We start from the raw sequence: 27,475 nt of genomic DNA, 5'->3' as shown, positions 1-27,475 counted from the left end.
TTTGATAATATGTATTATGGTGATACACTTTGTTTCTATCTCTAGTGGAGTCCATTCTAAAAAAAAATTGACATGAATCCCAGTGTATTAGAAGAATTAAAGTCTAAACACACCCACAGCACGGGATTGAGAACCAGTGGTCTTTGGGCCTTTGTCCACTCTTCCTCCATTGACTGGTCTCCAGAAACATTCTTGGAATCCTGAGTCTGTGAAGAACCCAGTCTTAAAACTGTGGAATTACTGGGGCCAATGCTAAAAATACGAACAACCATAAGACCTGGACTGTGGATCTTGGTAGCTTTCAGTTTGATGTAGAAAGTGAGCAGATGTGCTGGGCGCCAGTGGCTCATGCCTGTAATCCTAGCTGCTAAGGAGGCCAAGATCTGAGGATCGTGGCTCAAAGCCAGCCCAGGCAGGAAAGTCTGTGAGACTCTTATCTCCAATAAACCACCAGAAAACCAGAAGTGGCACTGAGGCCCAAGTGGTAGAGCACTAGCCTTGAGCTGAAGAGCTGAGGGACAGCACTCAGGCCCAGAGTTCAAGCCCCACGATTGGCAAAAAAAAATAAAGTGAGCAGATGAAAATCAGCCAAAAAGTGATAAACAATAGAAGAGAGAGACAGATAATGTGTGTGTAGGAAACCATAGAACAAAGGGCAACTTCTATCTGGGAATGAATGATAACTTTCATGAAGATGTTGTTTTACGTGAGTGTAGAGAATGTACATTAAAAAAAGGAAGAGCAGAGAGATGAGAAAGACCATTTCAAGTAAAGCATGAACAAGGGTATGGGAGCAGGGGCAGCTTAAACATGTAAGTTCTCTCTGGCTGCTTGACAGGGTTCAGTAGAGTACATGAAGGGCAGAGGTGGCCAAAAGGTTGGCAGCAACACATGGACAGCCATAAATGTTGGGCAGTTCATGTCAGGCATTTTGCTTAGCTGTCCAGAAAGAGCCCTCATTTCTACAAAGGTTTCCTGAGAGAGGTCCCATCTCTTGCTTCCTAGAAACTTCAAGTCTGCACGGATTCCCTTTGTTGCTTAAAGGATCTTGGAGGAACCTTCAGACACAAGCAGAGAGATACTCAATAAGAAAATGGAATATTTAGGGAATTTTTGGTGGGATCAAGGTCCTTGGGTCCTTGTAGTCATGTCATTAAGGAGACACTTTTTCTAGGAAGTACTAGGCACCTTTAGTGAAGTCAGAACTCAGCTTTGTAATGGTGGTATTTGATGGTTGGGGGCCTTGATCTTTATTCAGAACATTAATTATATGAGCTTCTCCTCTTTAACTTTGGTCCTATCTGGCATGTAATGAGTGGCTCTCAGATTTGTTGACATAGCAAAATCTAGAGGTAAGAAACCAGCATCATTTGTATTTGTATCTGTGTATACCTCTGTGTGTGTGTGTGTGTGTGTGTGTGTGTGTGTGTGTATGTGTGTGCGTGTGTGTGTGTGTGTGCATGCACGCATGTGCATGAGTGCATGCGTGCGTGTCTGGTCAAAGGTGAATAAGGACATAAACATTAAGAAGTCCAATCTTGACCTTGATACTAAACGACAAACACTAGAGTTAAATTTAAAACTGAAAGCAAACGTCATTTTAAAAAACAAGGAAGAAAAGATTTAGACTTCCAGTCCAAGCTATAATCTCTTATGACATAAGAGAATGTCCAGTGTTTATAAATCATTATAAACAAAGATTTTTATAAACACCTGAAATCGTTTACTTTTAAAGAAAAAAATCTTACATTTTAAATGAAGTCTTTTTTTAAAAAATCGGTTCTTCAACCATGAAATGAATTTTCCCTTCTTTAGGATGAGTGTGGGATCAAAGAACATCATAATTTTTAGATACAGCTCCAGCTTGTAATTTTTAAAAGGGAACTTTAGTGGGGCATAAATTCAACTGCTTCTGCAGAATTAACTAAAAGTTCTGTTTTACATAGAATAGGAGTTCTAGAAAAGAGATGTAACATGTGTCTAACATCCCACCTAGATGGCAATGAGCTTTCCAGTGAGGGAAGCCAACAGGGTATCATCTGGGAAGGTGACAGCCCCTACCAGGTCCTCAGGAATATATGATAAGGCCATGGACCAATCAAAAACATGCTGTCTCATAGTAATAATGCAAAGCTGATGATGGGCTAATGAACTGTTTCATTAACCCAGCCATGTGAGGAAGGGTCTTAAAGGTGCAGTAGCTGCATTGTAGTACATGTCAGCTTTTCTTTTTCTTCTAATTATGTGTCACATTCAGTTCCAGTGTCCTAAGTTGTGATATTATACTCTCTCTAGCAGGTTTTCATGGTCTTTGATTCTTTTTGTGAAAATAAGAATAAATCTTTCCCCTTCAACAATCATGCCTGATTAGAATGATGCTGTAGTCATCTTGTGTCTTTGTAAAGATTAATACAGGTTTTTGAACAAAATACTGCCATTTATCCTTTGGGGCGTGAGAAACTATTCCCTGACAGAATTGTCCTCAGAAAAAGTAAATGGTTGTGGGTTCCAGAAGTAAATAAGACTTGGCCACTCAAATCCTCTAGCAGTATTGCAGCCAGGTCCAAGCTGAGGGAGAGCATGCCCAGCTTACTGGGCAGTGCCACTGTCGCTTAAAATTTTGCAGGGAGGCCATGAACCAAAATGACTCTCTTAAATGAATTATCCTTATTGATCCAGTCATTTATTCTAAACATATCCTCTGTTTCATAACATTGTGGGCCTCCATAAATCACTTTAATTTATGAGTATTGGCTAATATGTCTAAAATATTTATCCAAATATACTCTACAAATGACAAGCATGATTCAAGAGCTTTTTTCCCTCCATATTTTTTCCTTTTTAGAAAATACAGTTTTAGGGCTGGGAAGGTGGCTCAGTGGTAGAGCGCCTGCCTTGCATGCCTGAGGCCCTGGTTTCAATTCCTCAGCACCACATAAGCAAAAAGAAAAAAGCCGGAAGTGGCGCTGTGGCTCAAGTGGTAGAGCGCTAACCTTGAGCTGAGGGACAGCGCCCCTCAGAGTTCAGATCCCACGACCGTACCCAAAAAAGAAAATACAATTTTAAAAAACAATGACAGGAACACTTTATATAATATGGAATTTTATACATAGAATGACTCCCTTACTGCTCTGGTCGATACAGTGAATTACAAATGGTAATCAAAACTATTAGTTAGGTTGTGGGTATGTACCTCAATCGTAGAACACTTGCCTAATGTAGGCAAGGCTCTATATAGGTCCAATCCCCAGCCCTCCCTGCCAAAATACAACTATTGAGTGATCCTCTAAAATCTCTTGCACAACAGTATCTTACCAGGAAAAACCAAGACCCATTGATCAATATCCTTCATCTGTCTCTAGTAATAGAAAACAAAAGCAAAGAAAAATAACTGCATCTACACTTAACTTTGCTGTTAACATTATAGCAGTTCCTGACATTAGTAAGAAGAAATCCATAAAAGAAGCTCTAAGTTTTGAGCTATTCATTTAAAAAAACTGTATTGTGGTACTGATGAATTTGTTTAACCATTAGCAAATTGACAGGAGAAAGGTATAGGGAAAAGATGAAGTGATAATCCATATTCATCACTAGGAGACTGGGAGAAAACCATGTTGTTGTTTGAGAAAAACAAGACTAAAGGATGGATTGAATGCCAGATTGACTGGGCCTAACGTGAGTACTTGAAAAGACTAATTTGACTGTATGTTGGAATGTCTCTAGTCTGCGCTGGGGAGGCTGCACAGTCAGTGGAAAACTAGAAGGAAGTACTATGAATCCTGGGGGTCTTTATTAAATCCTCTCATGAATCAGAGGAAAAACTGGTCTACCACACTAGAGGACAGTATGTAGCATTGAGTTAGAGAGGCACGTTGGACTAGGATCTGCACCCTACCACATAGCAGTTTCATACTTTGGGCAAAATCACCTCCTTACTAAGTTCCAGTGGAGATGATAAATTCTTCATTGCATTATTGTATCATACAAAGTGTTCGGCATTTTCCCCCCGTGCCTGGTAAGCATTTAAAATAAAGAATAGTAATAATTTAATATAGATGGATTCCATCTAAGAGCCAGATAGGAAATGATTTTTCAAGTCTTTTCTCTCCCATCCATCTTAACCAAGAGATGGGGTAAGTCTCCCTTTTCCACTTTATGAGGCCCCTCCACAGAGTCAGGGCTTGTCTACCTCTAAGCCCAATCAGCAGTGGTAGCCCTGACACCAAGATGGGCTCCTTGTCCTCATTCCCCAAATTGTGTTTGGTAGTTTCATCTTCATTCGCTGTTTCAGAAAGAATTTTTATTTTCAAAATAGATTATGTTATAGTTACCTGGCTGTGGAGTTATAAACTTGGCAATAATCACAAGGCAAAAGAAAGAACCTCCCCCGCAAACTGCCTAATATCTTGTGGATCTTAGTAACAGAATCCTGTAATTGAAGGCGTTAGAGAGCTTGAAGGAATTTAGGGTACTTGTTTTGAAAAGGCTGCCTGTGGCTCTAAAGCTGTCAACAAGTATCAAGACACTAATACTTTCAGGTCAACCTGTATGGTAGTCTCAAAGCTGAGAATTTTCCAAGAATAATTCCATTCCTTAGGCACGGCTGAGCTAGGCCATGGTGCCAACAGATCTTGCACCCTGGATATGTCCATCATCTAGAATTAGGTTACATGACTACCCAAAGTAAGAAAGCTCCATAAAAATATTTGTTTATAAACAAGGAAGTGACCACAGAAAAACAATTCTGTTCTGCAATTTTTATTTTGGCTTTGGCTTTTTTCTCTATCACATATTAATGTTAGAAAAGACGTGGAAGGACAGGTTTTCTTTTTTGCTTTGTTTCACTTCATTTTGTTTTTGTTTTTTAAACTGACTCTCCATAGATAGCCCAAAATAACGTTGAACTGATCTCTACCTCCCAAGTGCTGGGATTACTGTCTTGTATTTGTCTAGCACAAAGGGCAGGTTTTCTTAAAATAATTTAATGATTCAAGTTTAGGTAGTAAAAAGATTAATATGGAATTAGTTGTTGGGATAGCTCAGTGACAGAGCTCTTGCTAAGAAGAGGAGGCAACAATGCTTGATAAGAAATATACTCTTTACCTTGCTCATGTACTTGTAACCCCTCTGTATAGTATTTTCACAATAAAAAAAAGAATAAGTGAGTGCCTAGGTTTAATCCCAAGCACTACACAAAAAGAAATACAGGACTGATTATTCACTTCTCAGAATAACTACTCTATAAAAAAACATCCACTCAAGATTCCACTAATTAATGAGGTCTCCTAAGGCATTTGACATTTAATTAATTTTAATTATAACTTTGAAGAGTATTGTGTAAGCAAGCAGTACCTACATTTCCATTTGTTAACTGAAATAAGGACTAAATTATTACTATGTTTGGGTAACATGTAAATTAATTGCCTTGTATTTTATATATTTATTTTTATTTTTATTACCATACTAATTATACAAAATCATGGGCTTTATTACATAATTTTCAAATCTGCATGCGAAGTATTTTGCCCATGTTCATTCCCCCATTATCTTCCTTTGTCTCCTTCCCACTGACCTTTTCCTCTTCCGAAGTCCTACACTTCTAATTTAGTGTCTATTATTTTTCTACCTAAATTCTACGTATGAGAGAAAATAGTATTTTTATCTTTCTGAGTCTGGCTGTTTGCTTAACATAATGATCTCCAGTTCCCTGAAAATGGCATTACTCCATTCTTTTTTATGGCTGAATAAAACTCCATTCTGCCCCCCTCCCTTTCTTGTTGTCTCTCTCCCCTCCCCCACTCTCTTCTCCTCTCTCTTTTTCCCCTGATGGGCACCTAGATTAGATATTATGAATAGTGCTGCAGTAAACATAGGTGTGCTGGGACCTCTAGTGTATACTGACTTAGGCTCCTTCAGGTGTACACCCAGAAGTAGTATAGCAGAATCATAACAAAATTTTAGTTCTGAAGGATTCTCCATAATGGTTTCCATGGTGGCCACACTAATTTATATTCTCACCAACAGTGTATGAGGGTGATTTTTTTCCCCATATCCTTACTAGCTTTTGATAATAACCTTCTGTATAGGGTGGGGTACAATTGGATTTTCTTTATGGCTAAGCATATGGAACATGTCTTTATGTATAATTTATTGGACATTTGTACTTTCGAAAATTGTTCAGTTCACTTGCCTACCTATTAATTAGATTTTTTTTTGTTCTTTGGTCATTTAATTTTTATTTTTTCTAGAGATTAATCACCTGTCCAGTAAATAGCAGGCAGAAGCTTTCTCCTATTCTATAGACTGTCACTTCACCCTGATCATTGTCTGCTTTGTTAAATGAAAACTTTTTAGTCTGATGCAGTGCTGTTGTCAGTTCTTTCTATTATTTCACAAGATATTGGAGAGCTACTCAAGAGTCAAATCTGCATTTTCCTATATATGAGGAGTATTTCCCCTATATTTTCTTTCAGTGCTTTTAAAGTTTCAGCTCGTACATTAAGGTCTTTGGTCTATTTTGTGCTGATTTTTGTACGGGGTTAGAGATCGATGTCAAATTTTAGTCTTCTATATGTAGGTATCCACAGTTATCCACACTATTTATTGGAAAGACTGTTTCTCCAGTGTATGTTTGGGGCATCTTTATCAGGAATTGGGCATCTGTAGCTCCATGGATTTATTTCTGGATCCTCTCTATTCTATTTAGTTGGTAGTTGCCCATGCCATGTTCCTTTTATTACTTTGCTCTATGGTATAATTTAAAGTCAAGTGTTGTGATGCTTGAGCATTGCTGTTTTTGCTAAAATTGCTTAGCTATTCAGAGTCTTTCATACTTTCCATATGATTTAAGATTAATTTTTCTATGTCTGTGAAGAATGATGTTAGAATTTTGATGGTTATTGCATTGAATCTATAGGTTGAATTCAGAAATATGGACATTTTCATGATATTCTGTCTTTTAGTGTCTTCTATAATATCTTACTTCAGTTTTTTATAGTTTTTATTATAGAGGTCTTTTATATTGTTAGTTAAGTTTTTTCCCTAGATGTTTCTTCTTTGAGGCTATTGTAAATAGTATAGATTTCCTGATTTTTTTCTCATCTTTGCATTGGCATATAAAGAAGCTATATTTTTGTATGCTGACTTTGTATCTTACTACTTTGTTGAGATTGCTTGTCAAGTCTAAGATTTTTCCTAATGGAAACCTTAAGGTCTTTTAAGGATACAGGAAAATTGATAGTGTTTCATCTACTTGTTTGTTTGTTTGGTATGTCCTTACCTAGTTTTTGTTTCAGGGTGATGCTCCCTTCATACTGTTCAGGCTGGTGCTGTTTGAAGATGAGGGCTGAGCCAGTCAAGGGTCAGTTGTCAGCTTTAAGGCTGACAGTTGCTTCAGATCCTTCCCTTCTTTGTGTTCTAGGAACTGCTCATGGCCTCACAGAGCTTTGTAGCTTGTACTCCCCCAAGTTTGTACACAAAGGAATAGCAAATGTCCAAGCTGAGGCGTTTCCACTAGGGACACTGGAGTGTTGGGAAAGAAACAAAACACCCAGGGCACCCTGAGCGAACTAGACATTCTACCTAGCGATGCTTTCAAACCCCACCCAGAAGTAAAACACCCATTTGAGAGAAGAGAGTCTGGGAAAATCTAGCAATCCATCAGACCTGGGCTCAGAACTCTCCATCCTACTTGACAGTACATGTAGCAGCGAGGCAGCTCCAGAGTCTGAGCAATTCACAGGCATGGACTCAGGCTTAGAGCTCTGCAGTCATCCTCAGATGATGGCTGCCTAAACTTCTTCAGACGTCCATGTCCTACTCTCCTGTCTACGGGAATGCCCCTTGTGGCCATCTCTTACCCAGACACTGTGTCCCTAGACTCCCTTGTTTTTAAGACTCTCTGAGTAGCTCAGTCTTATACAATAGTGCTTCTCTCAAGATCTTACTTGGCTCCCTCTCTCTATAATGTAGGGAGCAACAGATTTTCCCAATGCTGGCCTGCCACACAAGAGCAGCCATGGGGACACCAAATCCCCACACTGAACTTAAGGTTTACAAGAACTATGGGTTAATCCTGTGGGCAGGGCTGCCTGGCTTCCGTTCCTACATACCCTGTCCCTACCCCCACCCTCAGGCTTGGCAGCTTCCTACTTCCCTACTTCTGTCTATATAGCTTTCTTCTTTCTCTGCTTTTCAGCTGTCTCTTCTTTTGTAATTCTTGATGCTTTTCCTCTCTGTGTTTTTGAAATTTTAATGTGTCCTTTCTTGACTCCTTTCATTCATGGAGCCCCCTGAAGGAGGTTTCTAATCCATCATCTTACCCAGAAGCTTCATGTAGGTTGTATGTATATGTATATGTATATATGTGTGTGTGTACACACACACAAAATTTTTACTGTGTTTTAGACAGCATCTCACTGTGTCACCCAGGCTAGTCTCTAACTTGCAATCTTTCTACCACAGCCTTCTAAGTTCTGTGATTACAGCATATGCCAACACGCTTAGCGTGTAGACTGTTTCTAAATGAAACCTTCTTAAATCAATCTTCAATGTTATCAGAGGTCAGGATGACTGAGATATTATGAAAGATAATTATGACATTCTAGTAGCTAGTTCTTCTTTCAGGGCTGCATTCTTTGGTACCATTGTATAACATATTGACAGGAAGGTTATACGCACTGTAAGTTTATACATGGTGTGTTACCCTCCCTGCCCAGGAAAGGTCTTTATACTAGGCCCAATGACATATCTTTTCTCCTTAGTCTACAGAAGACCCTAGATTTTAAACAAGTACTTCTTTTCAGAATTACTTGCCCTTCTTGCCACTAGCTGAGTGGCCTCCCACTCCCTCTCCCAGCCTCCCGTGCCTCAGGATTAAGTATTAGAAGCTTTTCCCAGAAAAGTTTATCTTAAGTCCTTATTATCCGTGTATAAAACTGGAAGAAAGAAAACAATCTATCTGAGAATCAGAAGTTTGACTATAAATCACACTTGGCCTTATGTAATTAATCAATGAAAGGTTCATTTATTGAACTTCATTATTATACAACTTTAATGCTGTTTAGCTGAACATATCCATTGATGACTGTGTGACAGGGTTATGAACTCCTTGTATAAAAGCCTCTTTATAAATAAGATTTCTTAAAGCTGTAATGATTTTGTTATCTGGGAGAGGGAGTGTGGGAAGAAATGTAAAATACAGGGCAGAGAGCATGCAGTGAAGGCAAAGTTACAAAGTTCAAGGCAGCATGGTTACAAAACTCCTTTCTTTAGATAGCTGACATTATCCTGAATTTGGCTTTTTAGAGATGAAAACTTTATTTTATAGATCAAGCTCACCTGTGGCACATATATTTTCTGAATCATCAATATGGAAACAAAAGTGATCCATACTCTACCAAGTATGAATCTACCAAGTGTTCCAAAATACTCAGTGATAGCTCACAGTTCCAGGCAGTGTGATATTTTTGTTTTTCAAGGCAGGCAGGAAATATTCCCTCACTATTGGCACCAGGTGGCTATAGTAGATTTTAGACTAAAAACTGCAAGGAAGTATGTAGCTACCTTAGCAGGTGTCTCCAAATCCACTGTCTTTGTGTATGAATTGAGCAACCACTGCTATGACATGGATTCTCACCCCCACCCTGCCCCCACCCAGCCCCAGGATATCTGAACACTGTTAAGCAAAGAATGAGTCATCATGAAGTATTTTGTTTACTTTCCTTGAGCTCTCTCATTGGTCAGTTAGTGAGGGGGTGGAGATGTTGTTTATTCCTGTAGAGATGAATGGGGAGTTCCAGAGTGCCAAGAAACCAAGAGTTTCCAAGAATTACTACCATACCAAAAAGCACCATTGTCATCCTACACTGTTTCCTAAAGACTGGGTATGTCTTTTATTTCTTATCTTCTTTTAAATATCTAGAAGTTTGTAGGTAGCAAAAACTGAATGTATAAGTAATAAGTATAAAATACTCCAAATATACATAGTATTTGAATATTTTTCATACAAAGATCTACATTTTCCAGGCTGTTTTCCAACCCTGTCATAATGTGCTTTGTATGATTTAAAAAATTCTCGTGCATTATTTTTAACATGTGGACATTTAAAGAAAAGACCTTACTTTCCATTTTCTCACAGATTTTTGATCCTTTACCCTGGGCTCAGATTCCTCCCTACTGAACAGCTGTAGTGAGTACAGAGGGGAAAGGAACAGTAAATGTCTATTCCAGGAGGCAGGAAATGAAGTTAGACTTTCTGGAGAATGAAAGAAAGTCTGCAAAGTCAAGAAAGTGGTATCGACCAAAGGTTAAAGGGGTGTTTAACGTCTTTTTGACTGACTGTCTACTTAGAAAGGAATTTTCCACAGCCACTGATTCTGTTGGGTTTGTTTTATCTTTCCTTTAGCTATTAGATGATGAGCTACCATTAGTTATGAGTCTAGCTCTATGTGGTCCATAAGGGTCTGGCCAAGGTGAGAGCATGAGCAAGTGTGTGTTCTCACCTTCATCCTCTGAGGTCAGAAGTTGAATACAGAGCCCCGGGAGTTCTCATCAGAGCCTTTAGTACATATATCTAAACACCTTTCCCTACTTTCCAAAACAAACAAAAACAAACTAATAAATAAATAAGCAGGTGCCAGTGACTCAGGCCTGTAATCCCAGCTACTCCAGAGGCTGAGCTCTGAGGATCACAATTTGAAGCCAGCCTGGGCAGGAAAGTCCATGCGACTCTCATCTCCAGTAAACTACCAAAAAAGCCAGGCATGGAGTTGGGCTCAAGTGGTACAGTGCTAACTTTGAGCAAAAGGACAGCACTCAGGCCCTGAGTTTCCCTAGGACCAGCACCAAAAAAAAAAAAACCAAAACCATGATTCCTTCAGTCCCAGGTTCCCTTTCTAACAACTGCCTCACCCCTTTCTAGCCTCACTGCCACACTGACTCTACTCTCTTTCCTTTCTTCCCCTGACTCACCGAAATCTGCCTTCAGCTCCTCTTTGTTATTTTCACTAATGACTGCTATGATAATGGGGTGAATCTCTTCAAGCCCACTTCATGGCTTCCCAACATCTCTCCTTCTTTACACTTCTTCACACTTTCTGCAGGCCTCCCTACCTTGGCTTGCTTACCATTCAGCCATCATTCTCTGAGCAGTAGTCTTCACTTCTTGTCAGGGATCTCAGTTCCTCTACCAATGCAAAGTCAAAGCCAAACAGTCCCTTCAACATCGAACTCTTTTGTTTCTCCCAATCTTTGTTTCTGCCTTCTCAGTTTCTGTCTCAGCTTCTAGACCAAAAGTGCATCCTAATTGTCCATGCTCTTTATAATATTTCTTCTCTAAGACTTTCCCAATCAAGTTTCCTATGAGTGTGTTCTACTACTGCCTTGAGTAAATTCGTGGTCCTCCCACACACGTTTGCACATACTTCTGTTATTACACTTGCCGATTTTTATCTTAATTACATTTCTCTTCCTCCCTCACAATTCATTCTATGAGTTACTTACTTTTGGGTAGTCAAGACAAACTCATTGAGCATAATAGGCCTTGACATACATATTTATACTTGGCAAAGTAAGTTGATATAATATGTAAGAAAAGAGAGTGGCAGCCATGGTCTCACAGTGGCAGTTGCCAGGGAATGGAGTACACATTGAAAGTAGATGGTACCTTGCTCCCAGCTTTTGTAGTTTACTTCAAACCTGTGTTACTCGACTATTTCAGTGCATTCAATGGCAGGCACTTGAATATGCCTCCCTAGAAATATGCTTTGCAGACTCTAGAACAGAGCTCACCATTCCTACCTTTTGATAATTTACTTTTGCATTTAGCCTGAGGTTAGCAATCTGCTATGTGAACAGCAAAGAATATTACTAACACCAGACTATTTGTGCCACATAGTTGACAAAAATTAAATCATTAGCTATTTAGAAGAAGGAAAGACTGCTGTGAAGGAGAAAAGGTGGAAGAGTTATGCTGCACATGGAAGAGATACAGAGGAGCTGTCGGCCTTGCTGGTGAAGTAAGGCTCTGGGTGTGAGCAGGAGTCAGCCCTCCTCACTGCTACCTTCCCAGGAGCGTCTCTGTGGACACTCAAGCTACTCACAGTCAGGAATTAACTATTGATGGACAGAGGCTACCCATAATCTGCAATGGGTGGTAACATTCACCTCAAAACACAATGTCACCCTTCATGTATCTTAGTATTAGAGAGGTTTGTTTATTCCTGAAAACACAGACACTTTCCACATGTGTTGCTAGTTCAAACTCAGTCTCAATGTTTCATTGAGAATGAACAGAAGAGCTGTACTCTACCAGGCACAAAATAGTCTAGGATGTGTCCATTTTAGAATAAGAATTAATGGTGTGGGAAGTGCTAACAAAGCCACGTTTCTTAATTTAAGAATGCAGTCGTTGTCATTTTTACCCAAGTACTATATCAAAGTGTGATGGTAGAGGTAGAATTAATAATGGTGATGTGCCAGCCCTACTAGCTCTATTTTATTCCTGAGACTGTAAGTGAATATGGTATCACAGGCCCAGATAACCAAATGGCTTGTCAACAGCAATTTCCACATAGGAATCTAAGTCATTCTGTGGTATATTTTTGGTCTAAACAGTGTTAACCTGGGGCTTGGAATGTGGCTTAGTGGTAGAGTACTTGCCTGACATGCATGAAGCCTTGGGTTCAATTCCTCAGCACCACAAAAACAGAATAATACGGAAATGGCACCGTGGCTCAAGTGGTAGAGTGCTAGCTTTGAGCAAAAAGAAGCTCAGGGACAGTGTCCAGGCCCTGGGTTCAAGCGCACCAGGACTGGCAAAAAAAAAAAAAAAAAGTTAACCTTTAACCTCTACCTGCCAATCTGTGTGATGCATCTGTGCCAAAGGCAAAAGATCCCAAACTCTTCACCTCCCATGACTGTGACATCCAGAACAACAGGCTCGCTCTACTGTTTTAGTTCTCAGGCTAAGTGACTATACATGGAGATAAACTAAATGTAACAGAACATTAGTGGGATTCAGTAGCAGGGAGCAGACATGGGGACTGTGGCGGTTATAGACAAAACATGTAAAGGGTGGGGCTGGGCAGTAGAAATGGACAGTTAGCTGGGAATGGAAAGAAACACTAAAACCGAGGAAGGAAGAGGCCGGAAAGCCTAAGGTATGACACTAAATCCACCACCTAGATCTCTGTGGAGGAATGGGAGAGACAGGTCATATGGAGGAGTGGGAAAAATAGGCAAAAGGTAGGATGGAGCCAGACTGCAGAGAGCTGCTGGGTGGAGGCAAGGAGGCAGGTGGCCTTCCTCCAGCAGTTGGAGGGGCCCCTGGAGGTGGAAAGGAGCATGAGGACAGCCACAGGAGGAGTGTGCTGAAAATATGAGAGAAAACGAGAAATGGGGTGATTGGCCATCCCAGCTTTTAAATTGCCCTTTATCATCAGATAAAATTCATTTACAACCTTAAATGCCTCATGTTGAATCAAATCGAGAAGCAGAGTAAAGTAGAATGATTGCTGTTCTGAAAGTAAGATACAACCAACCCTCGATTTACACTTCTGAATTCCAAAATGTATATATCTCCAAATGCGTATAATCCTTCCCATAAGTCCGTGGAATGTGACTTCATCAGAGTAGCCATGTCTGCAGCACCGAGTTGAAGGTACTAGAACTGTCAGGAGTTGGTTTGTGGGCGGCGCTGTTACCCACTGAGAGCTGCCCCTCCCTCCCACCCAGCATAGCACAGAGCTCCTTGCTTTGTGCCTCAGTAGACAATGCCCAAAATTCCTGTCATGGATGAGATCCCTTTAAAGTTGCCTTTTTAGAAGCAACCTTTTTTCTCCAGAGTCTATTTGAAGGAAGCCTAGTATTTTCTTTTCACTTTGAATTCGTAATTCAAACTCTCTTCAGGAGCCATGTGACCACCCCGAAAGCTGCCTGTGTCTCAGATTCTGTTTTGAAGTTTCGCTGTAAATATTCCCAGCAGCTTTCTCCTGCCCAGGCCCCAGAGCCTACAAACGTATCTTTTCACTTCCCAACCTTGGGGAAAAAACCATAGGAAGCCCTTCAAGACAGTTCCATTAGGAAGGAGGTGGCCGAAGGGGTTCTAGGTGACCTTGGATGCCCAGGGCTGGTTAGGAGAACAGGAAGAGAGGACTTCCCTAGGATGCATTAGACTGCAAGTGGATGCTTTTTTGAGCTCCAAGATTAAGGTCAGCCAATTATGTTCAATTAAAGTGCATATTACAATTGACATCTCAGGTAAGCAGTCCCTAATGAAATGTCATATTTAATAACTAATTACAAAATGTGAAAATACCCCAAATTGAATTCAGCATTAACTAGGGTTTCCTCATGCTCCCTCTACCCCAGTACTGAAACATAATTGTTTATTTTAAAAACGAAAACATTAACTGGCTCTTGTCACATTTTCCACGATTCCTGTAACTGTAAACATCTACCAAAGCAATGAAGTTCTGCCTATCCATCCTAGATTCTGTAGTCATTCTGGAGAGAGAAAAGAAACTTGACAGGTACCCACCCCCTAAAGGGGGGGAAAAAAAAACAACCAGGGCATGCGTGGGCTGACTTAGCCGATTTTCAGGGTCCTAGTTGATTCTCAGTTACTTAGGAAAGAGGACCCCAAATGGTGCCAGGACGGAGCCGTCTCCCGCATCTCCTCCGATGTTTCCTTTCTGCAGTCAGCCGCCACCACCTCTTTAAAGCCTCACGTAGCTGTTGGAAAGAAGATTGACTTCAGACATTTCACTTTATTTCAACTCCAGATGAAAAAAGCAAAAAACCGCACTCTTAACCCAGTGTGAAGTACATTGCTGTAGCGGGGCAGGGGGGAAGTGTATGCAGGTTAGAGTGATAAACCCCGGACCCAGGAGAAAATGCTGTGGATAAGACTTTAAATCATTTCCAATTTACTTAGGAGAGAGATGTGTAGAGCCACCCATGGTCACATGACTTTCCCTACCCACTGCTTTTCTTTGGCAAGTGAATTGGGCCTGGGACACCAGTTGGAGACCCCGGGTGCTGTCAGTGTAGGAGGCGGAAGGTGTGATGTAATAACATGAGCCCATTTCTTTTCATGTTGGGTAAACTCTGGGCCAAAGCTAATGGGAGCTTGCTGTTTCATTGTCCTTACTTCCCCCATAGCTGCTTAGACAGAAAGGAGTTGAAAAGAAAGTGAAATATTTTGAGGATAACATGGCCTAAAAGCAGGCAGGGGCATTTCAAAGTCCAACGCTTTTGATCAAGTCAGAATTGGCTGTTTTTAACTCTGTCGTTTAGGGTAGACCAGCAGAACCAGGTATAAGCCGCCCCCTGCTGTCTGACATGGGGAAGTGCATACCAAAAACCCACTTGGTGAATGAGAATTCTTTTTGGACATGTTGTAAGGACTGGAAAGCAAAATCTGGGGTAGAGCAGGCAGGCTTTGCTAAAGGCATGGCCATCATGGGTCACCCAGGTCCTCTCCCGTGTAAAGATGAGAGGAGGATGAGAGGGCTGGAGGCAGCTTTTCCAATAACTGTATCAATCTTTGGAACTAAAGAGCTAACTTCTTGAGCCCGGTAAGGATGCAGAAGCCCCACCCTGCCTTTCCTGGACTAGACTCTGCATTTTCACATGCTCCCTAGGAGAGTCGGGCATGCACACTTACGTTTGAGAAGCCCCAGATAGAACTTCCAATGGTGGTTTAACCCTGGAGAAAGTTTACCTTTCCAAAGCTTTGGATCAGCTTGGAATCCATTCGAGCAGGGAATAAACACACCCCAGTAGGAGCGTCTCATCCTGTCGATATCATGGCTGCCTTCTGGTCTCATTTCCTTCACACATCTGTTTTCTACATCCTCACATTTCACTGGCTCTTTAACCCAACACACTTTAACTTGCTGTACTTCACATTACTTGCTGTATTTCCGTAGCAGCTGACTCTCACCAAGCAGTTTCTTTCCAACTCAGTCTGTTCCCAGCAAATAGATGACAGGCGTCTGGTTTTCTCCCTGGCAGCCTCTTTTCCTATTTGCTCCCATCCTTTCTCCTCTGCTTCCACCCCCCTGCCACCCTCACCGGATCACGCGGGTCCCCTAAGGCCTTGTCAGTCTTGTCAGCTTGTTGCTAACGTGGAGTATTCTTTTCTGCATCAGGTCAGGGAAGAATGCCGGCTCCTGAATGCCCCACCGGTTCCACCCCGAAGCGCAAAGCCTTTGTCCACCAGTCCCTCCATCCCTCCTCGCACAGTCAAGCCAGCGCGGCCACAGACTCGCTCTCCCAGCCCCACCTTGTCCTACTATTCTTCAGGGCTGCACAGCATGTAAGTCTTACTGCTAGGGCTTGCCGCAACCCCGCCTTCCCTTCAACCAGTCCATGGGCCCTTGAGGTCATCACCTAGATGGGGAAGGGGAAATAAAGTTTGTTTTTTTTCTCTTGGAAAAAAAATTTGTTGGACGAACATGATGGGCCCCTGTGGGTTTTGATCTAGAATGAAAGAGTCAGCGTATTAGGAAGAAATGATGCCACAACAGTCTGAGAAATTCAGTAATTAAAAAGCCTACTGATGTGTCTTGGAGACAAAACATGGGCTGCTATTGGTTCTTTCCACTTTGATCTTGACACAGAGACAGCCCCTTCCAGCAGGACCTCCAGCTGAGAAGGGTCCCCTTGGCTCTGAGCTCTTGAGTTTCCACCCAGATAGGCATCCCTTTCTGACCAGGACTGCTGGGCAGTCATTCCATCCTATCTGGGTCCTTCCACAGCTGTGAGTTTAGTTCTTTCATAAGACAGCCCATCCGTTCCTTGTTGGCAAGTGACAGTAGCCTCATGAAGTGAATGTATCTTTTATACTGTCAAGTCAAAATCTCGTTCTAAGTAATGTTCAATGATTCCTTGCGTATACAGAAAGAGGAGCTCCACCCTACTTCTCTTTGCCAGCCCATGAAAATTTGAAGTCACTATCATGAAAGGTGTTCCTCTACTTCAAAAGAAACAGTGTCAATTCCATCTGCTATTTCCACCGATGCCCACAGCCTGTTCTATCCTCAGCCAGGTCCCCCACTTTTTAGGGCCCCCCCCCACTGCAGCTTCACTGTTGTGCTTAAAATATGATCCGTAGGCTGAATGCACTGCCCCGTATGCTATTAAAGTTTAAGTAGCTCTCTTAAGCACTTTGTTTTCTGCTCGTAGGGTACTATGACTGCATTGTGCAGAAACCAAGGCAAAGATGAACCTTTCATGTGAAGCATCTCTCCCTGTCTGAGACAGTGGAGTGTAAATAGAGTGAGGGATGGTGGTGAGGTGTCCTGGCGAGCAAGCACGAGGAGCCTACATAGCGCTTTCTCTCTCCCCTGTGGGTGAAAAGCCCAAAGCATAGCTTGAGGGGTTTCCTCACTATAAATATTCAGATACTTACCAATCACGATTTATTTTATTGTTAGCTAAAAATGTGTGTGTGTGATTTTTCTCTCTCCTCTGTAGCACTTTGAATCATCACGTACCTATCCATAATTATAAAAATATATTCTATTAGTGATTTGTAAAATGAAAAAAACACGACTGAGGTCAACAAGTACTTTATTTTTAATTCATAATAAGAAATACATGTCTCCGAATTGCATTTGCCTCCTTAGAAGTAACATCTACGTATAACAGATACCTTGAACTTGGCTCTGTTTTTTTCCATACTAATTTCCTTTTCTGTGTCTTGTCTGCTTTTGACGCAGTGTTCCTAAAAGTGACACAAATCCTTCTGACAGTGCTCCCGTGTCCTGCTATCCCTGCAATCGAGTGAAAACGGACTCTGTGGACTTGAAATCCCCTTTTGGAAGTCCTTCTACTGAAGCTCTAGCCTCGCGACTCTCGTGGCCTAACCATTATTCAGGAGCATCCGAAAACCAGACCAGGAATGACTTCCTGCTGGACCCAAGCAGGAGTTACAGTTACCCCAGACAAAAGACGCCAGGCACACCAAAGAGAACCTGCCCAGCGCCTTTTGCTTTTGACGGCTGCGAGCTCACCAGCAGCCCTCCAAGTTCAGGCCCTGCGGAATTCAGTGGCGGCATCTCTGGTTGTCCCAAGTCAGCCAGCTACTCCCTGGAGAGCACGGAGGAGAGCACTGTTGCAGCGGGCATGACCAAGCAGAGTGTTTCCTGCCCTGCCTTGCCCCCCAGGGCCCCAAAGCCAGCGGAACAGAAAGCCGCCTCCGAAACATCTCCTTTGCCTCTGAAAATTGATGGTGCTGAGGAGGGCCCCGAGTTGGGGTCCCTGGACCTCTCCGAGAACCAGTACTTTGTTAAAAAGGGCATGCAGGACATCTTCTCTGTCTCTTACCCTTTCTCATCTCCTCTCCACCTCCAGCTGGCCCCTAGGTCCTGTGGCGACGGTTCTCCATGGCAGCCACCTGCTGACCTGTCAGGACTCTCCATAGAAGAAGTGTCCAAATCCTTACGGTTCATTGGTTTGTCTGAAGATGTCATATCCTTCTTTGTCACTGAAAAGATTGATGGAAATTTGCTTGTTCAACTAACGGAAGAAATCCTCTCCGAGGATTTCAAATTAAGCAAACTGCAAGTGAAGAAAATAATGCAATTCATTAATGGCTGGAGGCCCAAAATTTAGCCAAATAGCCCTAGGTAGCATGGAACAAAACGAAGTAATGTGTATACGGTAAAAGGGATGGGCTGGGACACAGTTTCATGTTTTTGCACTAAAAACCTTCTCTGTAAATAGGGATACGAGAAACTCTTACTATGCAGATTACGTTTTTGAATGATGAACAGGCTATTTTGTACATCAATAAAAATGCTGTACAGAACACTAAGAGGTGTGCCTTGTACGTCACTCAACACCCAACAGCTGCTAAAAGAACAAAGGCATATTTAGAGAACTCATCCTTACCCCAGTAGGTTTTGTGAGAAGGTATGATATTTATTACAAAATAGCCAAAGCTGAAAGACATAAGAATCTTGAGCGAGAGAAAAAAAAGAAAAGAAAAACATTATGAGTAATTCCCTTCTTCGGGAGAGTTGACTTTAGACACTAAACTATTCTGTGCTGTTGTTTGGATTGCTTCATGCTAATTGTTTTACTCTTGTGCCTGAAAATGTTAGTGATATGAATAATGACACTTTAATGTTGTATGCTTGGTGAAGATTGTTTTTATCAAAAGGCATTTTCCAAAATTCATGTGTTGATAGAGGGTATATGACGTCCTTAGAAATAAGACAAATCGTGACCAGAAAATTGATCTGTAACTGCTGCTAGTTCTATTGAGCAGAGAGAAAAACAAAGTGAAATATCCGTATAGGTGTATATGTATGTGTGTAGGTATGCATATATGTACACACATATATGTTTTAAATATAATTTTGAATCGATGTTTTAGATAATATATGTTTACTCTCAAATACTCATTGAGGTTTTGAGACTATTAACTATGTTGATTCTCTTAGACACATTGGACAGAATGATTCCAAAGATTCTCAGAACCCTGAACCTTGAAGCTCAGGCTTCATCACTGGAAACGTGGAAGAGATCTGTAAAGAGTTTGCATTAAAGGACAGCGTGAGCTGTTTAAGCCCATGGTAGGGCTGTTCATGGCATGTCCATGCTGACGTTTGGTAAAGCGACAATTGCTGTTGAATGATCATTTTGACTTTGAGGGTCTGCAGTAAGAGATCTGAAGGGCATTTCTCAGCGTCAGGTGTTCACAGCGTGCCTCTGGCTTCAGGAAGCTCAAAAATCAAATGATCTATCCTTCTGTTTTCATATACACTACATCTGTTGAGTGATTCTTAAAATACCAATAAGAGTACTTGTTAATTTCATAAGTCTCTTCTTTCTTCTCTTCCAAAGAAAATGATGTATCCGTATCAGACTTTTACTCCAAGAACTCCAGAATGTGCGTCTGAGAACTTTCATTAAAGGTGATTAAATATTCCAAAATATAATGTCATCATCCTCATTCTTGACTTTTTATAAGAATATAAACTTCCGAAACGTTTTCATTCTGTGAGTAAAGCATCCTGCAAACAGCCCACAAGTCTGAATGTAAACAGCCTGTGACCACATACATGCTCTGACCTTTCAAGTAGATCTGATCTCTGATCTCTCCTTCCTGCTGCTCACCAAAATTAGGTAATCCGTTAAAAAAAAAAAAACAAAAAAAAACTCACTAGTCTAAGTTTATAGTCCTGTAAAATATTACTTTATTTCGTGGTATTAGAAAGGTATTTGAGATTCATGATTGAGAGTTGAGGTGAGCTCATGCCTGTTCTCATTTTCTATCTTAGATTTCCTATCATTATGCCTTCCAAAATGTAAATATTATACTTTAGGTAAAAGGGGATCCCTGCAAAGCTGTCAAATAGGAGCTTTCCTTCAGAAGTAACTGAGGGATCTGTGAAAATTCCAGTACCCTCGGGGCCCACAGAATCCTGTTTATAGAAGATATCCTTCCCTGTGAGGGGAACTCATGCCTTACGAAGGCCACCTCTCGGAACTTGCCTGTAGAATAAAAGTAGAAGCAGTTGAGAATCTGCAAGTTTTGTGGGTAAGCCACTAGGACTTCCATTTTTCATCACTTGACACAGTCTTCTCTCAGAAGCAAGCAATGAGATTGCTTTAAGTTTACTAATGGATGTTTCCCCATATCAAACTGACTCCCTTTTATTTTTTTTTTTTTCTTTTTGCTAGTCATGGGGCTTAAACTCAGGACCTGGATGCTAAGCTTTGTTTTCTTCAAGGTTAGCTCTCTACCACTTGAGCCATGGCTTCACTTCTGGCTTTTTGGTGGTTAATTGGAGATGAGTCTCATGGACTTTGTTACCTGGGCTGGCTCTGGACTGCAATCCCCAGATCTCAGCCTTCTGAGTAGCTAGGATTGTCAGTAATCTTTTCTCTTTTTGGGGGGGTGGGGGTGGGGTGTTAACACAAAACAGGATTGTTTTCTTGATGTTTACGTTGTTCCTGGTATGTTAATGCTAAGTGTTTATTGATTGGCAAAGGCTGGCCTTTGATATATCCATTTAGCATCTTCTTCACACCAGGCATGATGCTTGATGTCAGCCAAAAACGCTGCCTTGCCAGGCAGCAGTGGCTCATGCCTGTAGTCCTACATATCCAGAAGGCTAAGACCTAGAGGATCCTAGTTCAAAATAAGCACAGGCAGAAAAGATCATGAGGCTCCAGCTAAACAGCAAAAAGCCAGGCTGGAGGCATGGCTTGCAAGGTTGAGTACCATCTGGGGGAGCAAGGGAAAAACACTAAGCAAGCACAAGCTCTGAGTTCAAAGCCCCTAGTACCCCTCAAAAATAAAAAAAGACCCAACCTCTTCCTTCTTGGAACTCCTAGTTCATATTTAAAATCAAAGCTGCTGAGACAGTGTAAATACAAGAGACAGAAAGTCTTCCTGGCAGCTGGATATACTGAGCTAAGTGCATCCTGCCTTTAAGGAATCCACAGATAGCAGTGACAGCTGCCTTTATGGGGTATAAAATGAACACCACAAAACCATTAAAATTTAGAATATGTTGGAGGCAGAAAGCCTCTGTTTCTCACTGTCTAGTATTTCTTTTCATTAACTTGGAATTTGTTTAAGTGTAATATTTACTAGCATTTCAGAAAGTCACAAAGAAATGTCATTGCTGTTTCTGGGCTGAGCACTCATCTGCCGAGATCCCTGACTGGACATGGCATCCATCACCCCAAGGGAAGCAAGACAAGAAATGCAGAGAAGGAATGAAGAGATACAAACACTCTTACCCTTCTAGGAGCTGTGATTTTCTTCCCTCCTTTTATAAAATGTGTATTAACATATTAGTTGTACAAAGGAATTTTATGATGACATTTCCACGCATGGATATAACATATTCCCATCTATCTCGCCATCTCTATCACTCTCCCTTACCCTAGTCCCCTACCCTAAAATTTAAAAGAATTAGAACAGGTTTTATTGTTCTAATTTCACACACACACACACACACAACCTGCTGGGACCATATTCATCCACAGTCACTCTTTTCCTGAATCCTCTTCCCCGCTCCTCTTGCTGGTACTCATCCTTGCCATGATCCTGTTTCACTTTCCTGTCCTTTCGTTTTCAATCAGCTTACATTGGGAGGTGTAAGTTCACCATGAAAAGACTTTACAGAGATCCCCACAAGCATACCTTTCCTAACCATCCAGGTCAACACAGAGCCCATGCTTCTACAGATTCCCTGAAGTTAGAATGAGTCATGTAGGCACTTGGGAAGAACTGTGTGGCTAAAAAGGGCCTTTGCTTGGTTCTTTAAATTCATGGCTAAAACCATCTTCATGGCCCCCTATCAGAAAAGAAAATCAATAAATCAAGCCAAGCAACTAAAATGTTAAAACATGGATCCAACTCAGAGAGAACTCAAACATAGACCAGTTTCTTCACATCGTGTACACGCCTGCAAGTTCTCTATTCTAAGTCAAGCTGCTCTACTTTATGAACTGTGAAATGTACACTTCCACTCTCAGCCCTCACAGATCACTCCAATTGATGAAGTTGTAGCAAAATTGTCCACTCGGCTAAAATACAGTGTTTATTCTTGCCTGCAGAAATACAACAACCTTATGGAAATATTATGACTGTCCATTCCAGATGATCAGACACGCCTAAACAAAACCTTTGCTCACATTCCAGAACCACCTGCATATCACCCGTAAGGCTGGGTTTAGGCCTGGGTGTGGGTGGATAGCAAGGCCTCTACTTGTCAAACACTTTGTGTGGCAAGTCACTCGTCATCATTCTGAATAATAAACTGGAAACGCAAAATGGTTCTCCAAAGAACTTAGTAGCATGTTAAGAGTAAATTTTAGTGTTAGCAAAGCAACACCAAAAAAAAAAAAAAGTTAAGCCTGCTGTTGGAAACATGAGGCTTTTCTGAAATATGCTCATGATTGCATTTTATAGAAATCTAAAGGCTGCTAAGGTAAGCAGAAGAAAAAGCCCAGATTGCAAATGATGGAAAGGGGACTTTTACATTGTGAGGTTGTAATGTGGGGGCCCAGATTGCGAATGATGGAAAGGGGACTTTTACATTGTGAGGTTGTAATGTGGGGTTTTTCTGACCACAGCGTGTTAAATCACAAGATTTTAGTCTTCGGAACTTTGTATTTTAAAATTTGCCTCATTGTGATAGCCAGAAACAAAGGAGTAAACATGATTTCAGTTTAAACTAGATTCAGTTGTCTCCTGTCATTTTGCTGCTCTAATTCCTCTTAATTTCTAAGCTAGGAGTTTTGTAGTAGAGCTTGGTAGAGTGCAAATATTCTTTTGTTTACCATCTCCATGTCATAAGGCTCAGCTGATGGCTTAGCTAGAAACTTATTCTTCCATGCTCATGTTCTGACTTAAAATTTTCAAAAGTTGAACTCAGTTAAGAATTTGAGGAGATGTCCTTACCTTAAATGGAAATGGTATGTTGTTTTCAAGGAATTTTGTAGCCATCTTTGCAGTTTCTTGGCTTGGAAAGCATTTTAAGGGGTTAACTACAAGTCAATAGTTGGATTACTTTCCAGAGCATTGTCTGTGGACACAGTGTGTACCTCAAGGTAAACACCTATGTTATGTCTAAAATTTAATCATTGTCTGTTAATTTAAATGGTTCTGACATGTCTATAAATAAAGAAATTTTCAAAGTTGCTCTTGAGTTTTTCCTTAGTGAGTCAGACCTTGTAGAGCTTTCTAGGGCTTCATTCCCCCGTTCTCATCAACAGGTAGGGCACTGGTCTAGAAGGATTCCTAATACTGAAGACAATAACTATCGTATGTAGAAAAAGCTGGTAACCAAGGACCCTAGTGACACTCAAAGAGAATCTAGTACCTGTGTGATGAGGAGATGGAGCAGAAGACAATGTAGGTGACGTGATAAGGCTGTAAACTTGATATGTGTGTATATGTGTGTGTGTGCGTGCGCGTGTGCATGTATGCTGTGTGGGTGTGTTAAGAGCTATGGGGAGCTAATGCAAATTCATTCATTTTACAAAATGACAGCACAGAACAAATGGTCAGGAGTACTAGAGAAGAGTTGTGAGGATCCAGCCTGCTGTGGTATCTGCCAAAACATTTTTAAAGAGAAGTAGGAGACTGGTTAAGAGAACTTTTATTGTACTCCAAATAGTGTGAGATTATTTCACAGCATTGTGATGCTCTTACCTGCCTGTCTTCTTTGGTTAGACTGACAGAATCCCCAAATAGCATTTCATCTTCTAAGCCTTCATCTCTGCTCGCCTATTCTTTAGGGATAAAACTTGTGAGGACCTATACATGGTCCTCACAGTCATGTGAGCACTGGATGTAACCTTAAGTTTGATGTAGGTTGGCTGAATGGCCAAAGATCTACCTTAAGGTCCTAGAAGTACCTGCACCAGGACGCTTGACTCCTCAAACTGGATGTTCCCAAATAAATTTGAATTTCAAACAAGTTGGAGTAAAACCAAATCTTCCCCAATTCCTATATATCTGATGTTAGAGAAAGTCATATTTATGAAAAACAAGTTCTGGATAAATTCTTATTTTGCTGAAATGACTTATGATGCCTCTCTCAGAATTCCTTCTCCCCAAAAAAGTAGATGCTCCTTAAACTCTGATGTATGCCATTTCTAATGGTAGCCTTTATACCATTCAGATCAAGATTGTAGCCACCGGGTAGCCACCTAGTCCTCAGATGAGGACTAGGAGGTGCAGAGCACCAGTTCCATATGTGTGAGACCAAGTTCACTCATCAGCACCAAAAAATAAAGGCAAGTGAATGACATCAGTGACACTTGTATCCATAAAGTACAAGAATAAAGAGTGACACTGCCCCAAAAAGAAATGTACTCTTTACCTGACTTACGTAATTGTAACCCCTTTATATATCACCTTTTATAATAAATATAAAAAACATATGGAAATAGATTAGAAGAAGACATGGCACAAACTTGTTTTGAGATTCCCAGGTTGAGTGGGTGGTGTGACAAATGATATATGTAACGAGTATTACAATAAATAATTTTTTTCTTATAATTTAAGCCAATGACTTCCCTTTCCTGTGGCTGTATGATGAATCAAAGAGATCAGTGAATCATGGAGATCAATGTGTTCCCATGGACTGATGCAGATATTAGCTCTAAAAGACATGGGCAATTGGAAAGTAGCAGATGTTGCTTGACTTGAGAGTGCTCTCAGGCTGGAGGCAGTGATGGAAAGACAAACACTGATGGGTGTCCTCCAAACTACAGGAGAGGAGACACTGTAAGGGCGGGGGGGGGGGGGGACAGGAAATGGCACTCATGGTTGGTAGAGATGTTTAAAGCGAGAAGAAACATTGGAAATGAGCTGCCCTGTCCTCTTAACCCAATGAGTGGCAACAGAACAACAGAGTTAAGGAATAAGCTCCTGGCTTTTGTGTTCAGTCATCCCAAATCTGTCTCCCCATTTCCTCAACTTTTTTTTTTGGTCAGTCATGGGGCTTGAACTCTGGGCTTGGGCACTGTCCCTGTGCACTTCAGCTTAAGGCAAGCGCTCTACCGCTTGAGCCACAGCACCACTTCTTTCCTCAACTTTTAACTCTCCAAAATAGTGGCTTTGTAGTGCATATAATAATACCCTGCCCTGGTCTCTTGGGTTCTTCTAAGGTTAAAACCTACAAGATAATTCTCAAAGGGATGGTAGGGAAAAACAAAGGAGGTAACAATGCTTGATAGGAAATGTACTCATCACCTTGCTCTTGTAAGTGTAACCCCTCTGTACAGCATTTTTACAATAAAAAAGTATTTAAAAATAATTCTCCCATCAGTGCTAGTGGAAATAAAAACTATCTCTGCTCATGGAAGTAGATGCTCAGAGCACATCTGCTCTTGGATCAAACAGGATAACTCAGTGCAGGGCTAGGAGTGAGGCTTTAAATAGTAGTGTGCCTGCTTAGCAAGCAGCAGCCCCGAGGTCCAACCTCTAGTACTACCAAAAACATGACTCCATGGAAATGCCAAATAGTACAAGTGTCATGGGGGAGTGTAAAAGGCTTACAGGTAGCACACACATGCACACGCCTTTCATGCCAATGTATCTAGTTAGGTGCACCTAGGTGGAGAAACAGATGTAGTACTAAATATGGACACTAGATGTCAGGCTCTTCGACCCAGCCAATTACTACTCAAGGGTTACCCTTAAACATTTTTTCTTAGGGGAGTAGGAGAGGATGTCCTGGAATTTGAACCCAGAGCCTCACATTTGCTATGCTATGATTTATGCCTCCAACCCTTTTGTTGGTTATTTTTGAAGACAGATTCTGGCAGAATTTTCTGCCTGAGCTAGCCTTAAAAATCAATCCTATATGTTTTCGCCTCTTGAATAGTAATGCTACAGACATATACCACAAGAAGTGCCCTGCTTACTCCTGTTAACTTTTTTTGCCAGTCCTAGGGCTTGAACTTGGCCTGGGTGCTGAGCTGCTTTTGCTCAAGGCGAGAGCTCTACCACTTGAGCCCACAGCTCCACTTCTGGCTTTATTTTTTTTTTTAGTAGTTTATTAGAGATAAGAGTCTCAGAGATTCCTGGCTTCGAACCATGATCCTCAGATCTCAGCCTGGTAGCTAGGATTACAACCGTGAGCCACACTGGTGCCCAGCTTCCTGCTAACATTTAACAGTATAATAATAATAATGAGCCAACAATCAGAACAGTTTTTAGTCCAACCATAAGTTTCTTATCTTTTTTTCATCAGTTGCTTTGTACTTTCCTCAGCCAAAGGCATTGAATCTTAGTGTTATGGAAATGAATAAACAAAAAAGATAGGGAATTTGAGAAGACCCTGTGCAGGTCCCGTCCCCGCCCCCGCCCCCTGTATAGGTCCACTCAAAAGAGAACAGAGGTTCTCAAAGTACAGCGTTGGGCCTGCCTTGCTACCTCTTAGTTCTGAATCTCAGGAATTTTGCAAGCTATCACAAAACAGGTTGCACTTTTTTAGTCTTTTTTTAATTTTTTTTTATTAAGGTGGTATATGGAGAAAGAGCTTACACTCCTTCCTCTTCTATTTACTTGGTTGATTTTGATCCACCAAATCTTTTACCTGAAACAAAAGTCTAACAAATAACATTTCAGTAAAGTTGACTTTCAAGTTAGGATCGAGAAAAACACATCTCTTTCCAACCTCCTCCTCCTCCACCTTCAGAGTCAAACCATGAATGCACCTAAGTGGTTCTGCAAGGAAAGCCAAAGAAAAGACAAACCATGCCTAAGAACTGTTCAAGCTGCCATTTTTATGTACAAGTATTTCTAGGCCCTTCTTTATACTTTAATACTTTCAGTATCACAGTCAGCGGAGCAATCTCTTGAGCAGTTTAGAATACTATGGCATTACTGGGAGGTCGGTTTTCCCAGTAGGCCCCTGGAGGACAACATCACTAGGGGTGTGCTCTGGAAGGACACACGTCCTGTCCCTGCTCTCCAGGGCTGCCTCTC

At 41.2% G+C, this 27,475-nt stretch overlaps 1 protein-coding gene across 2 annotated transcripts in view; it reads left to right on the top strand.

The window, feature by feature from the left end:
• Garem1 (GRB2 associated regulator of MAPK1 subtype 1) overlaps window positions 1-18,966 on the top strand; it is a 174,789-nt gene extending 155,823 nt beyond the window's left edge. Inside the window, exons 5-6 of one of the 2 annotated variants that reach the window (XM_042675335.1) lie at window positions 16,155-16,321; window positions 17,727-18,966. In XM_042675335.1, coding sequence (XP_042531269.1) covers window positions 16,155-16,321; window positions 17,727-18,621 — 1,062 coding nt within the window. In that variant the 3' untranslated portion in view covers window positions 18,622-18,966. Of the gene's footprint in view, window positions 1-16,154; window positions 16,322-17,723 lie in introns of both variants that reach the window. The other variant, XM_042675334.1, reaches the window with a different exon arrangement.
• The last annotated feature ends 8,509 nt before the right edge of the window (window positions 18,967-27,475 follow it).

The sequence above is a fragment of the Dipodomys spectabilis genome, unplaced genomic scaffold (genome assembly GCF_019054845.1).
Source record: "Dipodomys spectabilis isolate Male_0828 unplaced genomic scaffold, ASM1905484v1 ptg000024l, whole genome shotgun sequence".
Lineage (NCBI taxonomy): Eukaryota > Metazoa > Chordata > Mammalia > Rodentia > Heteromyidae > Dipodomys > Dipodomys spectabilis.
The sequence above is the reverse complement of the archived record's forward strand: the minus strand, read 5'-3'. Positions and strand labels throughout refer to the sequence as shown.